Raw genomic sequence first — 16,850 nt, 5'->3', positions numbered from 1 at the left:
CTCAAAGGAACATGCTAGTGCCGTAAGAGACGAGGTGGCAAAACTGAAAAAAGCAAGGGCTATCAAAGAGGTCTTTTACCCCGAATGGTTGGCAAACACGGTGGTGGTAAGGAAGAAGACAGGGAAGTGGAGAGTCTGCGTGGACTTCACCGGACCCATTTCCCTTGCCCAGAATCGACCGATTGGTGGACGCAACCGTGGGTCACCCTCAAATGAGTTTCCTGGACGCCTTCCAGGGCTATCACCAGATACCCCTTGCGTTAGAAGACCAGGAGAAGACAGCTTTCGTGACGGCCATCGGAAACTATCACTATAAGGTGATGCCGTTTGGACTGAAGAACGCGGGGTCAACCTATCAAAGGATGATGACCAGGATGTTCGAGCCACAGCTGGGCAAAATCATTGAGGTATACATAGATGATATGGTCGTAAAAAGTAAAGTGGTGTCCGAGCACGTGAAAGACCTCGAAATAATCTTTGCTGTCCTAAGGGAGCACAAGCTACGGCTCAATGCTTCCAAATGTTCATTCGGGGTCGGGTCTGGGAAATTCTTAGGGTATATGGTAACCCACAGGGGAATAGAAGTAAGTCCCGATCAAATCAAAGCAATTAACAGCCTACAGGCTCCTCGAAATCCGAAGGAAGTGCAGAAGCTCACTGGCATGATTGCAGCATTAAACCGGTTCATATAGCAATCAGCAGATCGATGTCGACCTTTTTACCTCCTGATAAACAAGTGGAAAGGGTTTGAATGGTCGGAGGATTGTGTTCGGGCTTTCCAGCAACTGAAGGAATACCTATCACGACCACCCATCATGTCCAGCCCTGAGGTAGACGAGGTACTATTTGCATACATCGCTGTAACCCCCCATGCTGTCAGCCTAGTACTGATACAGGACGATAATGGGGTGCAGCGACCGGTTTACTATGTGAGCAAGTCATTACATGAGGCTGAGGTGCGATACCTACATTTGGAAAAAGCAATTCTGGCGATAGTGCACGGCAAACGAAAGCTCCCTCACTACTTTCAGGCGCATACGGTCATCGTTCTAACTCAGCTCCCCCTTCGAGCGGTGCTTCGAAGCGCCGACTACACAGGAAGGATCGCCATGTGGAGTGCGCTTTTGGGGGCCTTTGATATTAAATATATGCCCAGATCCTCCGTCAAAGGTCAGGTCCTCGCAGACTTGGTCGCGGAGTTTGCTGAACCCTCTATAGAAACGATAACCAAGAAGAAAGACATGGATGAAAAATTGGTTGGTACAATTTCAGCAGGGAGAACCTTGCATTGGAAGGTCTACGTGGATGGCGCGGCCAACCAGAGAGGATCTGGAGTTGGGATAGTTTTAATATCACCGGACGGTGCTGCCATTGAAAAATCACTGAGGCTCGGGTTCTCGGCTACGAACAATGAAGCCGAATACGAAGCCTTACTTCAAGGGATGACGATGGTTCAAAGATTGCGCGGAAGAGTAATAGAAGCATTCTCGGACTCCAGGTTGGTCGTCGGACAAGTGATGGGTGAGCTGGAAGCCAGAGATGCTAGGATGCAAGACTATCTGGGACAAATCAAACGCCTACAGACGAGTTTTGAGTCCTTCAATCTGTCGCACATTTCCAGGAGTGTAAACACCCATGCAGACTCGCTGGCCACTCTCGCCACGTCCTCGGCGCATAATCTGCCGCGAATGATCCTTGTTGAAGATCTAGTCCAGGCAAGTCCCATTAGAAGAAACCCGACCCAAGTCCATCAGATCAGAAAGAGTCCCAGCTGGATGGACCCCATAAAGAACTTCCTCCAAAATGACATCTTACCGAAGGAAAAATTAGAGGCCGAGAAAATACGTAGGAATGCTCCTCGGTTCTGGCTATCAGAGGACCACAAACTATATCAGCGCTCCTACTCTGGACCGTACCTACTCTGCGTACATCCAGAAGAATCCGAGTCTCTACTTGAAGAGTTACACGAGGGAATTTATGGAAGTCACACCGGAGGAAGGTCGCTGGCACACAGGGCACTCACCTAAGGATACTGGTGGCTGAACATGCAAAGAGAGGCCCAAGAATACGCTAAGAAGTGTGATCAGTGCCAGAGATTCGCCCCAAATATCCACCAACCCGGAGGGGTTCTCAACCCCCTCTCCAGCCCATGGCCGTTCGCACAATGGGGTCTCGATATTGTCGGACCTTTCCCCAAAGCTGCGAGGAACAAGCGATACATAATAGTCGGAACCGATTACTTCACTAAATGGGTGGAGGCTGAACCTTTGGCCAACATTAGGGACGTGGATGCCCAGAAATTCATCTGGAAGAACATTATCACCCGCTTCGGAACTCCACGTACACTCATTTCAGACAATGGTCTTCAATTCGACAGTAAGAGCTTTAGGGAGTATTGCCGCGAGTTTGGGATCATTAACCGATATTCCACCCCCGCCTACCCCCAAGGAAATTGGCAAGTTGAGGCCGTGAACAAGGTCATAGTGAACGGACTGAAGAAAAGACTGGATGAGGCAAAGGGGAGATGGGTAGAAGAGCTCCCACACGTCTTATGGACCTATCGGACAACGCCGCGACGGTCAACCGGTGAGACCCCCTTTTCGATGACTTATGGGGCTGAGGCCGTGCTTTCAATCGAGAACAACTTTCCCACACTGAGGTCTAACTCGTTTACCCCAAACAGCAACGACGAGTTATTGGGAAGAAGTCTAGACCTAGCCGAAGAAAGAAGGGAAAAAGCAACGATCCATATGGCCTATTATCACCAGAAGCTGAGACAAGGGTATGATGCCAATGTTAAACTGCGACCTTTAGGTCCGAGTGATCTCGTAATGAGAAAGATTCTCGGCAGCGCAGAAAACCCCTCTTGGGGCAAGCTGGGGCCCAATTGGGAAGGACCATACCGCGTCACATCCGTGGCCGGGATAGGTGCCTACTATCTAGAAGATTTGGATGAAAAAACTGTACCTCGACCATGGAATGTAAATAACCTCAGAAGATATTATTATTAATGAAAATGGCTTAGCCCATGTTTTGTTTCGTGATTATCCTGTACCTACTGGTCTATTTACAACTATTCATAGTTTTAAACAGAACCTAAGTCCTGCATGGCTCCTCGGACCACAGACTTAGGGGAAATTATTACTTATGACAATTTCTACAAGTTTTAAACAGAACCTAAGTCCTGCATGGCTCCTCGGACCACAGACTTAGGGGAAATTATTACTTATGACAATCCATCCAAGTTTTAAACAGATCATAAGTCCTGCATGGCTCCTCGGACCACAGACTTAGGGGAAATTATTACTTATAACAGTTTGGAAAATTATTACTTAAGGGAAATCATTTTAAGGCGTGCGCGCAGTCTAGCATCATTGCAACCCTCATTCAAATTCGCTGCACAGTATCTTTTTTATCTCGACCGTTTATATTTATTTATGTCGTTGCAAACGTTAAAAAAAAAAAAAAAAAAAAAAAAAAAAAAAAAAAAAAAAGAAAAGAAAAAGAAAAGAGTGGTACTAGCATACATCCATAGAAAGCAAAGCAAACATTCTATATTAATACTCCGAGGACAATACAAAGAGAGGTCCTTACAAAAGAACGCAAAAACAGGACGACTCTCATTCAAAAAAAAAAAGGGGAATACAAAAATTAAAAGCCTAAAAGCTAAGCCTTAGCAAGAGGATCTTTTTTCTGCTCTGGCTGAGGAGGAGGAGCCTCGATGGTAGAGTCCATGGCAGGATCCTTCGCTTTATTAGGCATAGGGATGGCATCAGGCACCGCCAGATCCTGTTCCGAAGCCGCTTGGGCGCCATCAGGATTCTCTCGGATCTCCTGAGGATAGAAGATGTTCTCAGGCAGTCTCAGCGCCGAATCCGCAGGAATTCCTGCAGCATCAAGGGCATGAGCCCATGAGATGCTGCAGTAGTCCCTGCACACCTCGGGGATCTCCTCGGATAGCCTGGCCTCCGTTTCTTGGACCCCAAGCTGGCGAGAAGCATTCTTTTCAGCCTCTGCAGCCTCTCGGATCAGCTGAGCCTCCTCTTTGACCCACCGCAGCTCATCCTCGACTTTTTGCAGGGCAATCTTGAGACCCAGCACTGCCTGCTTCTCGGTGGCAAGGTTGATCTGGGTCGCGTACAGCTCTTTGCGCTGATCCTCCGCCTGGGTCTCAGCACTTTTTAAACCGGCCTCTGCACTCTTGTGCCATTTCTCCGACTCCTTGAACTTCTCCGTGAGTTCAAGGTGATCGTGCTTGAGGGACCCCAAGGCTTTCTCCATCTCCGTCCGAGACTGGGTCTCAGCCTCAGCCCGACTGCGATTATCACGACAAAACTCCTCAGCCACAAATACCTGCTGAGTAATCTGCGAACAAAACAAGATTGGTTTAGAATTTAACAGGGTTAAATAAATTAATTTAATAAAATAGTAAAAGGGTCACTTACCATGGCGAGATCCCTTTTGAGGGATAGGAAAATCTCAGGCTGAGAGAACCGCCTGTAGGCCTCCATATCCCGAGGAAGGAGTAGGGGTTGCTCCAAGGCATCAGCTACGTACCCTGCTCAGCCCCGGTTATATTCTCGGATCGACGCATTGTAGGGGATAGTGACCCCATCTAGCTCCAGCTTGGGGCTCCATGTACGCGGGGTAACGCGCACCTCAGCGCGGTTCTCCTCATCCCGGCTTTCCACGGAGTCACCCTTTCTGCTCCTCGGCGCCCAGGTGGTTTTCTGTTGCTTGGTCGGCTGGGCAACCACCTCACCTTCCTCAGGAGCGTCAACCGGCCTTTTCTTCTTCAGATCCGGATTAACCTTGAGGTCTAGGTCGGAGGGAATTTGAGAGACCACAGGGGGAAGGGTTTGGACCTGTGACTGAGTTGGTCCTTTTGATGATTGACCTTTCCCTCGGGAGGCCATCAACTCCCGTAAAGTTTTTCCCTTACCGGCCATGGGTTCTATCTCTTCGTCCGATGGGTCGTCCGAGCAGGCTATGATTAAGGGGGCGCCAACTGCGGAGTTTCGATCCTGCTCTCCTTCAAGATCCGAAAGCTCAATCAAGGGGGCTTGCTGAACCTCCTCCTCAAAATAAAACTTGTCTATTTCTTCCTCAAGGGAAAGACGAGATGATTCGGTTTCCCTTTCAACCGGAACAGCAACGTTAGGGTTGTCTGGAAGGGGTAGTTGCTCTGCTAGCAAGGGATCTCGAACGCCAGGTAACACGACTGGTGGAAGATCACGTCGAGCTAGGAATCCGGTCTTGGACACATCAATCCTAGCCAACCTCGGACTGCCAGCTCTAATGGCGTGACCGATAGCTTGGAAAGAGCGGCTTAGAGGTTGATAGCCTAGAACTAGATGAGCTGCACGTAACTGTCCATCCTTAGTAGCGTAAATTTCCGACCTTAGAAGGTAGTTCAACGCCGGCACGTTCACGAGGCTTAGCCGAGGAGCGACATGAACTTTATCTGCAAACATCCAAGAGGAGTGGGATTAGTTCACGAAATTTTCCAATTGTACAGAAAGCGAGAAAAATAACCCCCCAATACTAAACCCTTTCCCGAAAAGGATTGGCCCTAAAGACGCCGCACTTGGGGCTCCTGCCCGAGTTGGACAATGAATACCATCGCTCCACTCCCCTGAAGCAATAAGGAAATCCTTCTTCACGGTCTTATTGGATACTGGGAGACAAGAGATCAACCTAACGACCTCGGATCGGGATTTAAGATAATACCCTCCGTTCTCGATGTGGTGACACTCGTACAGATAAACCACATCGTGCTAGGTAAGGCCTAGATTCATCCGCTCGTTTAGGACGTCTACACAGCCTAATATCTTGAACATATTTGGGGCACACTGATGCGGCGTCAACCTATGGTTGTACAGGTAGTCCCTTGTAATCCTACGCATGGGAAGTGTCATCCCTCCCTCTATGAAAGCAATCATGGGGATAACAACTTCTCCCTCGCCTCTATCTGTCAATACTCCTTCAAGAGGACAGTACTGCAGCCCCACCCCCGGGAGAATGTGGTATTTTGCCCTAAAGGCCTCCATAGCGGCCGGAGTATTCACTAGTTTTTCAAATCTACCCATCTGAGCTGAACTGGAGGAATGAAAATAAAGACCAAAGAGAAAAGTAAAATCCGAGGAGGGAATCGAAACAGCGAAATGAACGAAATTTACTGATACCTTCACAAAATGCTCAATAGGATGTCTGGAAATCTCTCTTGGAGGAGACGCTTCACGAAAACGGCTATGGAGGCTTAACAGACGCAAGTATTCGTAGATCTCTGGAGTTCGATGGAGTTCTCTGGAATCCTTTGGAGTTTATGAGACGCCGATAAAAAGAAAACTGAACCTCTCTGACATCTTATATAGCCAGGGGGAAAGAGAAAAGATCGCTCCTGCCTAAAAATTCGAGAAAAAATGCTGGCCGTCCGATCCACGCCTCACCGTTGGATGAAGGGGACATAAAGCCTCCGGGAGTAAATGGCCGCACCTCGTAAATTGTAGCACGTCCAAAGTAACTGCCCGCACGCGCGCCCTAAGCCCTCCTTACTTCCATCCTCTCACTAACATCAAAACCTCGCTTTTCTCCTCGGAAGGAGATAAAAACCGGAGTTTTGAGGGGCTATTGTGGGGCCCAGCCCAAAATAATGGGCTAATTAAACTACGGGCCCGTCCGAGAAGATCATGTCCGAGGAGAAGTCATAGCCCAAACATTATTTAAAACCCAATTGCGGTAAAAGAGACCTGTCCGAGGAGTAACTCCTCCTTGGACATTACGAAGTCCAGATGAAAAGCTCACCCCAACCATTGCAGTTCATCCTCCAAGCATATAAAAAAAGAATAAAACCCAAAATATCTCATGTAAAGCTGCCACCACCACATTAAATGTGTCACAACCACTCTCTTGGTCGCATTAATGAGGAAAAGACCCCTGAACAATGCTACCTTGGCCACTGCAACTCACAAAGGAGTGATAAGGGTGTCTGATAGGACAGGTACTCAAGTGGGGGCTTGGATGATTAACAAGTGTAAGGTTCAAATAAGACTGAGAGACCTATATAATGTAGTGGAGTCCCTCAAAGAGAGGAACGAAAACAAAAATGTATGATCTATGCCGAGGAAATAGAATCTTCTGTTAGACATCCATTCTTGTGTTTTTTGTTTCTGCAATAACATTGTCCATGCATTAAACCGACTAAGTTCACTGAGGCTAAGTTCTTTGACCCATTCTCTACAAAGATTCATTGTGTGTTGCGCCTTGGGCCAAGGCCTGATCGGTAGGATTTTGACCAGGAAAATCGTGCAACTACAATAACTTTTTCAAAATTTTCAATAATCATATTTCTCAAATGGTAATGTTTCTTAAGGGGTTTTTATTTTTAATTATTCATTAACTTATAATTAATTTCTTTAAAAACAACTTATCATTAAAAAAAAAAAAAAAGTCCACCAAATGTTTAGATCAATCATTTTTTTTCCTATTATTCATTAACTTATAATTAACTACTTAAAAAAAAAAAACCTTACCATACTTTTCATTAAAAAATGTCCACCACATACCACATGGATTAGACCAATTCCTTTTATTTTTTATTATTCATTAAATTATAATTAATTTCCTTAATAAAACTTAACATACATATTATCATTAAAAACAATTCCACCACACAGGCACACACCACACGATTTCCTTTTTTTCTCCACCCTATTCCTTTTTTGTTTCATTATCGTTAAACAGAGAGAAAAAAAAATCAGAGAAATTGCCCCCCATAGAAATCGCCAAGAGAGAGAGAGGTCGCCGTTGCGAAGGCCGGTGAAGATCATCCACTCACCGCCACTGGTCCTCCTCCTCACCACCAAGTGCATGCGAACCTGGTTGGGTCAAATCAGCTTATGTCTCTCTCTCTCTTTTTCTTTTATTTTCTTCCTTCTTTTCTTGTTCTGATTCACTTTGTTATTACAATTTGTTTTATGAGAACTAGATTGTGTTTTGATTATTTGTCTTTGTTTAGAGACATTTGAGAGACAAAAACGCGAGAGAGAGAGAGAGAGAGAGAGAGAGAGAGAGAGAGAGAGAAACAAAGGATGAGAGAGAAAGAATAATTTGTTATTGAGCTGGGTATTTTTTTTTAAAAAAGAATATTGATATGGAGTCGCTACAGTACTCTCCATGTCAAGAGAGCTATTGTAGCAACTCTAAAAAAAAATTTGGAGTTGGAGAGGCTGTTGAAGGGTGTTTTTTGTGTGTTTATTCTCCAAAATTGGCTTTAAAGAGTTGATTGGAGATGCTTTTAGGATTGTGATAAAATTAAGTGAATATTGGAGTATTATTTATGATTTCTTGATCTAAGTGATTTCAATCGTTGGATATTGTGTTATCCACGGATGACAACTAGCTGCACCTGGATCTTGAATTTTAGCCGTTGGATACTTTATCCATAGTTAGACACTTTGACTTAAGGGCCACATCATCTTTCTTAATATATATATATATATATATATGGGAAAAATGCCCATACACCCCTTAAACTTTTAACTACTGGCCAAAAGACCCCCTTAACTTTTTTATTGGCCAATTTACTCCTTAAACTATTCACAACTGCCAAATTAATACTTCAGTTAGTCACACGTTAAAATACTAACGGAATAAACACATGCCACTCATGTGGCTTTTAAATACAAACTGAAAAAAACCCAAACATCCAAAATCCAACGGAAGAGAAGAGAACCAGGTCCAGGTCCGGCAGAGAGAGAGAGAGAGAGAAAGACTGCATGCCGTTCATAGCCACTGCCAAGCTTCTCTCCACCGTCTCACTGCCCTTGTCCCGGCGGCGCCTTGGTGGTTCCGCCGCACTGTTCAATCTGGGTATGTCTTTTTTTTTTTTTTTCTTCTTCTTACGTCTTGCTATTTAAATCTTCTAAGAACTTTTGTTTTTTTTTAATCTCCATGTGCGAATTTTTATTGTAGAAATTCTTGTTTTGGTTTAATTTATGGGTTGGGTCTCTATGAAATTCTTGGTTTTTTACTTTCTCCATGTGCCTTTCACCAACTGTTGCATTTAAGTATGCCATAGAGCTGTTTGATTAAATGCCTGAGAGAGATATGGCTACTGCTAAGGGGGTTTGGTTGCTTGGTTATCCAATTTTCCAAATATGCTACCCTTCCAAGTTTCCCTTGCAACCCATTTGCTACAAAAAAATATCAAACACAATAATTGGTTCTATAATGATCCAGAAGCCAATAACTAAATCTTCAATTAGAGAAATTTCATTAATTTTGTCACTTGCAAATATGCCTTGTATCCATCCAAGAAATAATGCAGAGCTACATAAGGATTGATCATGAACATCCAAAATCCTGTTTATGAATCCCTTGGTATTTTTAGTGTGTTCCAGTTTGGTCCAAACTTGCCATGTCTAATTACACTATAGAATTAGTGTAGCACTTTTCTTTTTTATTATGAGAAGATAATGTAGTTTTTCCATATGTTCAGGCAAGGTCACTTTGTAAGTAAGCCTTACGGTCTTAATGTCTTAACAACCATCTTATGCAAAATTTGCAATGACGAAGCAGTTGATACTGAAAAATCATAAACATAGTTTCAAAATTTGCATTAAGTCACTAAAGATTTTACCTAGTTTGATCCAAATAAGTTTATTTTTTATGATAATTCATTAGTTGGGATAGAGGGAATTTGATCGCCGAATGTCTTTGTAACTCAACTGATTTAAGGTTTCTAAATACTTTGGAATATGGATCCATTAAAAAGAATATTATTAATTTTTACATTTTTCTACTGTTGCTGGGTGCATCTTTTTTTTTTCCCCTAAAGATACTGGGTGCAGCTAAGTAATATTAATATGTAATATATAGTTTACTGTTAAAGATATGGCTTTTGGTTAGTGTTAAAGATACTGGGTCTCGGTGTAATGATTCCAGCCATATGGTCTACTGACTAAGCCAGCATGTTGTAATATTTTGAATTATGTGAATTGAACTAGCAGCAATCATGCACATGTGCATGAGCAAATTGTTATATTTTTTTTCTCACTATTCTCTATATTGTTTTTTTTTTTTTTTTTAATTATGTTTTCTCCAGCTCTTCTATTAATGTTCTTGTTAATTTTGTATTGTAGCCATGGATGAATGTCCACTGTCACTCCCTGGAAATTCACCTTCTATGCCAAATGTACAAGCTCCTCAATCCCAATATGATTCTATTGAGGCTGATGGCCAATCTGAAATTGTTAATGTTCCAATTGATGTGGAGGATGACGAGGATGATGAAGATTACAATTTGAGTGATTTTTCTGAATCTGATGATGATATAATTGAAGATTTTGGTATGGAGGATGATGGAATCAATAGAGCAATTGGAGGCAAGCAGCTTGAGGGAGTTTGGAATGGTGAAGGAGATTCAGATCATGGGGATAGTGATGAGTTAAGGAGTGCAGAAGGGTCATCTGATGATGAAGGGAATTCAAGGCCTAGGTTCCCTGAGTTTAACCAGCGCATTGGCATGGAGAATGTACAGCTAGTGAAGGATCAAAAATTTGCATCACATGTCGTCTTCAAGGAGGCACTAAAGGAGTGGTGTATTAAAGAAAAACATGATTTTGAGTATAAGCACAATGATAAGTGGAGAGTGACAGCTGTATGTAAAAAAAAATGTGGTTGGAAGATACATGCATCCCAAACACAAATGGGAGATGCCTTTCAAATCAAAAGTTTTAAAAGCATTCATACATGTGGCAAGGATCATAAGAATAGTAAGATTTCTTCAAGGTGGCTAGCCAATAAATATTTGCCATTCTTTAGAGATGATCATACTTGGACAGCAAATGCATTGAAGGGTGCAGTGTTTAGGGACCATGAAGTTGATGTGACTTTGGACCAATGTTATAAGGCTAAGAGAATGGCATTCAAGATGATACATGGTGCTAAGGAGAAGCAGTATGAGAGACTTTGGGACTATGCAACTGCTATTAGGAAGTGGAATGTGGGTAGCACAGTGAAGATACAAACTGCGAATGATGTGTTTGAGAGAATGTATATTTGTCTTGATGCTTGCAAAAGGGGATTTTTAGCAGGTTGTAGACCACTTATTGGGATAGATGGTTGTCATTTGAAGGGGACAACAGGTGGACAGTTGCTGGTTGCTGTTGGAAAGGATGGGAATGATAATATCTTCCTAAACGCTTTTGCTATTGTTGAAATTGAGAATAAAAGCTCTTGGACCTGGTTTCTACAATGCCTGTTGGATGACATTGGACACGTGGATGAGAATGGATGGGTCTTTATCTCAAACCGACAGAAGGCAAGAAACAATTAATGTGCATGTGAATTATTTATTTATTTTTTAAAAATATCATGATCTATAACCTGAATTTGAATTACTAATGTATATTTGCGTATTTTTTATGGCAGGGATTAGTAGAGACCTTTAAAGATTTGATGCCTAATGCAGAGCACAGATTTTGTGTTAGGCATTTACATGCAAATTTCAAGAAGGATTTTCCTGGGAAGGTACTCAAAGATGCAATGTGGAGTGCTGCTAGGGCAGCAACAACGAATTCTTTTGACTTCCACATGGATGAGTTGAAGAAGCTAGATGCGAAGGCATATGAGTGGCTTGTGAAGTTAGATGTGAGAACATGGAGCAGACATGCTTTTAATCCAAGAAGCAAGAGTGACACTCTAGTAAACAATATAGCAGAGTCTTTCAATGCTTGGATTTTGGAGGCTAGGGATAAACCAGTGTTGACAATGATGGAGATCATAAGAGTGATGTTGATGCAAAGGTTGCAAACCAAAAGAGATCATATGAGAAGGTATGAAGGGAGGGTTTGTCCAAGAATCTATAAGAAGCTTGAGAGAATAAAAAGCGAGGTTGGACATTGCATTTCTCGTTGGAATGGAGAGTCCAAATATGAGGTGGAGTATATTTATGGTGGAAGATATGTGGTGGACTTGAATGAGAGGACTTGTGGTTGTGGGAGATGGGGATTGAGTGGAATCCCATGTTTTCATGCTGCTGCTGCCGCAATAATTGAGCATGGAGAGCAACTTGAGACTTATGTAGACATTGCTTACACTAAGGAGACATTCCTAAGTTGTTACCAATGGATGGTAAGCCCACTTCCAAGCCATGAACAATGGCCAAAAACACCCTATGACCCAATCAAGCCCCCAAAATTTACAAAGAAAGTAGGCAAGCGTAAGAAGGTAAGAAAGAGGGAGGCAGGAGAACCTATTAATGCATTTAGGGTGAGCAAGAAAGGAACTGCCATGAAATGTGAGAATTGTTTCCAGTGGGGCCATAATCAAAGAACTTGTAAAGCTCCTGATAACCCCAACAAGAAGGCTTATAAAAAGAAAAAGAAAGGGCAATTAGGACAATCATCTACATCTGGAGCTAAAGGGAGTAAAAAATTATTGGTAAATTTCAAGTACTACTTTGTTGAACTTTTCATCCAAATTTCAAGTACTACTTTGTTAAACTTTTCCAACTTTTTTGGCTTTTTATAGGGTACTCAGCAATCAAATATAGGTACTCAACAGTCAAGTTAAAGTCGTACAAAGGACAACACTAGTGGAAGCAAGAAGGATAAGGGAAAGGCTAAGGTTTAGTGGCAGCAAGAAAATAAATAATTTTTTAGTTCAATAATTTGTTTAGTGATACACAGCCTTCTAAAAATACTGATGGAGCCAGTATACTTTTGTTTTTCAATATTGCTTGGAAAGTGTAATTATTGATTCATTGAGTGTTATTTTTTTGGCAAACAATATACCATTTGTAAACACTTATTTGATATTTCAATTCATGACATATTGAGATCCTTTTAAGAATACTGATGGAGCCAGTATACTTTTGTTTTTCAATATTGCTGGAAAAGTGTAATTATTTATTTATTTTCTTAGAGTTATTGCATAAAGTTCAATTCATGGCATATTGGGACACATTCATTTTTGGTGGTTATTGCATAAAGAGAAGAAGTATGCATCAACCAAATCACTCATACAACTTGAATCAAAATAAAGAGAAGAAGTAAGATCATCCCAAGATTGTTTACTTTCCTTGTTGACTACTTGAATTATTACAGTGTCAAATCTACATCATACAACTCAAACCCTCCATAGCAGCCTCTCAATTTAATGGCTGTAAGAGAACCTATAACAGAAGGGGGACATATCACATTGGCTTCTATTTTTCATTGCTCCTATATGACTTGAAACCTTTACAAGTATCAATGGAAGAAGAAAAAAAAATGTAACTATACATTTCTTCCATCTAAAGAATAGAAACAGATTTCATATTTCTTGCAGTCACAAGGTTCCTAAAGATCTGGTAGTGTTATCTTCCCAAAGTTGTTGCGATCAAGCTTACTGAAGTAATCGCAGATCAGCAATATATCTTTCTCCCCAATCTTTCCCATCTCTTTGAGCTTGTAAATTACATTCTCTGATTTGCTAAAACAAATAAGGGAAATATTTAGGGTTGATTTCTACATGAAGAAGGAGAAAATTAAGAAATAATAATTGAAGTGCTATATAAACAGACAAGCTTTTAGTAGTCTTGATTCCAATTAGGTTAGTAACAAGGCCTTGATTCCAAATAAGTTAGTAGAATCATCAAATTGATAAACTATTATCACACATGGGACAAATGTCTAGCACCATTATATTGGCAATATACTAAACATAATTGATTAAAAGGTTATAGATAAGGTTATAGATTAAAAGGTTAAAATGTCTAGCACCATTATCAACATGATTTGCTTAAGTAATAGCAGACAAATCCATAATTATAGCCATCATTTGCTACATTCTTAATGAAAACATGTAACACATACAGGCACGCACAAAGGAAACCAAGTAGCAGCTGCATAGTCCAAAAGATTGTTGACCAAAAGATGATCTAATAAAGGAGGCTTGGCCTTAAATAAAATGATGTGCATAAAATTGCTACCAAAACACCGGACTAAGTCTATATGAAACATCTTTTAAGAACATATAAATTTACATTCTTTGCTTATGCCTATCCAATTATACAGAACTTAATGGCCTAAGTAACCTAAGCAGAAATAAGATAGTAAACATCTGTGACAACCTTTATGTGGAAGTACAAACCCAAGGTTAACTCAAGTAAGGAGGTGCTTGATTCCAAATACAATAATTGGTTCTGGATCATTACAGAACCAATTATCGTGTTTGATATGTTTTTGTTGCAAATGGGTTGCAAGGGAAACTTGGAAGGCCAGCATATTTGGAAAATTGGATAACCAAGCAACCAGACCCCCTTAGTAGTAGCCATATCTCTCTCAGGCATTTAATCAAACAGCTCTATGGCATACTCAAATGCAACAGTTGGTGAAAGGCACATGGAGAAAGTAAAAAACCAAGAATTTCATAGAAACCCAACCCAGAAATTAAACCAAAACAAGAATTTCTACAATAAAAATTCGCACATGGAGATTAAAAAAATAATAAAAGTTCTTAGAAGATTTAAATAGCAAGACGTAAGAAGAAGAAAAAAAAAAAAAAAGACATACCCAGATTGAACAGTGCGACGGAACCACCAAGGAGCCGCCGGGACAAGGGCAGCGAGATGGCGGAGAGAAGCTTGACAGTGGCTATGAACGGCGTGCAGTCTCTCTCTCTCTCTCTCTCTCTCTGCTGGACCTGGACCTAGTTCTCTTCTCTTCCGTTGGGTTTTGGATGTTTGAGTTTTTTTCAGTTTGTATTTAAAAGCCACGTGAGTGGCATGTGTTTATTCCGTTAGTGTTTTAACATGTGACTAGCTGAAGTATTAATTTGGCAGTTGTGAATAGTTTAAGGAGTAAATTGGCCAATAAAAAAGTTAAGGGGGTCTTTTGGCCAGTAGTTAAAAGTTTAAGGGGTGTATGAGCATTTTTCCCTATATATATATATATATATTTACTTTGATTTCTCTCACTCTCGCTCACACCTTCTCTAAACAAAGGAAAACCAACCGCATGTGTAAACAACCTAGTTTTCATCGAGGTGGGACCCATCTTTGGTCTCAAGTTGAACCAAACTGAGGGGCCGTTTGGTAGGGCATTTTGAGCAACAGTTTTTAGTGTTTAAACAACATTACACGTATTTTCACACACTTTTTCATCCAAACGTATTTCTAAAAAATACAAACAACGTTACTAGAATAACATTATCAAACGACCCCTGAGTCTCTTAACGAAATGAGACTCCCTTCAACCTAAAGCACAACATGACCTAGACCTCACATATAGGTTCCTAGTAAAAAAACACACCCTTAACAAGATCGGACTCCTAACTGGAGTGGAGGTTGCGATCACAGAGTTTTTTTCTCATAAAATTATGGTACAAAAATGGAATTGTGCATGCCATGAATTGTGTTTTTCTCATAAAACCAAAAAAAGTAGCATAAGGTAGGAAAGAAGTAGCAGCTTAATAAAAATTTGATATTACAGACGTATGCATGCATGCATTCACACAACACATCAAATAGAAAGAAAGGTAAACTACGCATTTGATCTCTATCTTTTATATCATATTTCAATTTTGTCTTTAACGTTTCAATTGTGTCAATTTGGTCATTAACCTTTCAATATCGTATTAATTTAATCCATGCTGTTATCTTTTTTACGGAAATTGCTAAAATAGCTAACGGCCAAAATAAAAAATTAATTTCTGTTGATATGGCAATAAGCTAGTTTTTTTTTTTTTTTTGGCAATTTGTCATATCAGTAATTTTCATCCAAGAGATAAGAGAAATGACTAAATTGACACTATACTGAAAGGTTAGAGACTAAATTGACACAATTGAAAAGTTAGAGATCAAATTGAAATATAGTATAAAGGATAGGGACCAAAGATGTAGTTTACCCTAAAAAGAAACACAGATATTGAAGTAATTTTTTATTTTTTTTATTTTTATAGATTAGCTATGATTGATTAAGAGTCTTATTCATAAGATGTATCAAATACATACTTCAAAAGCTGGATCAATTGGAGATAAACAAACAAACTAATGGCTCTTGAATTGAAGTTAGAATCCATTGAAGAAAGGGGATGTTGAGGTACAAATTTTTGAGCCTTAATTTTATTAGCCCACTCACAAAAATGCCCACATAAGCTCATAAGCTATTTTAGCCCACATGAATATTTCCCACATATTACTCAAATATCCTCCATGTTATTGGGCTCCCACAAATATTCCTATATAAGCCCCATAAATTACCCTGGACCTTCTCACAAATACTACCCATTATACCCTACATATTATTGAACTTGGGTTTTTCCACAAAAATACTTATCACGTTACTACCAAATTGGGCCACAAAACTACACTACCTCCACAAAAAAAAGCCCAAAGCCATTTACCTTGTGGACAAAACCCAAAAAGCCCGACAAAACCTTCTTACAAAGCCCGTTATGATATGGCACCTCTAAAAGCCCATTACGATACGGTACTCTAAAATCCCGTTACAATACGGCACCTCTAAAGTCCGTTACAATACGGCACTCTAAAAGCCCATTACAAAACGGTACCTTTAAAACCCGTTACGATACGGCACTTTGAAAGCCCGTTACGATACGGCACTTTAAAAGCCCGTTACGATACAGAACCTTTAAAGCTTGTTACGATACGACACCTCTAAAGCCTGTTACGACATAGCATCTAAAAGCCCGTTACGATATAGCATCTAAAAGCCCGTTACGATATGGCACCTCTAAAACCTGTTACGACACGGCACTCTAAAAGCCTGTTACGACACGACACTCTAAAAGCCTGTTACGATACGACACCTCTAAAGTCCATTGCTATATGGCAATATTTTTAC

At 40.9% G+C, this 16,850-nt stretch overlaps 1 protein-coding gene across 1 annotated transcript; it reads left to right on the top strand.

Moving 5' to 3' along the window:
- Positions 1-10,144: 10,144 nt before the first annotated feature.
- On the top strand, positions 10,145-12,576 carry LOC115994604. Its single transcript, XM_031118802.1, has 3 exons — positions 10,145-11,323; positions 11,434-12,444; positions 12,535-12,576. Exons 1-3 carry the CDS (start codon positions 10,145-10,147, stop codon positions 12,574-12,576), a joined length of 2,232 nt encoding a protein of 743 aa, XP_030974662.1.
- The last annotated feature ends 4,274 nt before the right edge of the window (positions 12,577-16,850 follow it).

Source organism: Quercus lobata, chromosome 6, assembly GCF_001633185.2.
Source record: "Quercus lobata isolate SW786 chromosome 6, ValleyOak3.0 Primary Assembly, whole genome shotgun sequence".
Classification (NCBI taxonomy): Eukaryota; Viridiplantae; Streptophyta; class Magnoliopsida; order Fagales; family Fagaceae; genus Quercus; species Quercus lobata.
Note: the sequence above shows the minus strand (reverse complement) of the source record. Positions and strands in the feature narration are given on the sequence as shown.

What these genes read in the sequence shown, in the direction of transcription:
- LOC115994604 (XM_031118802.1), top strand. Translation starts at nt 10,145, where the DNA reads ATGGATGAATGTCCACTGTCACTCCCTGGAAATTCACCTTCTATGCCA. An exon ending in TTATCTCAAACCGACAGAAG is followed by an intron (nt 11,324 to 11,433) that starts GCAAGAAACAAT and finishes TTTTTATGGCAG; the next exon opens with GGATTAGTAGAGACCTTTAA. An exon ending in AAGGGAGTAAAAAATTATTG is followed by an intron (nt 12,445 to 12,534) that starts GTAAATTTCAAG and finishes GGCTTTTTATAG; the next exon opens with GGTACTCAGCAATCAAATAT.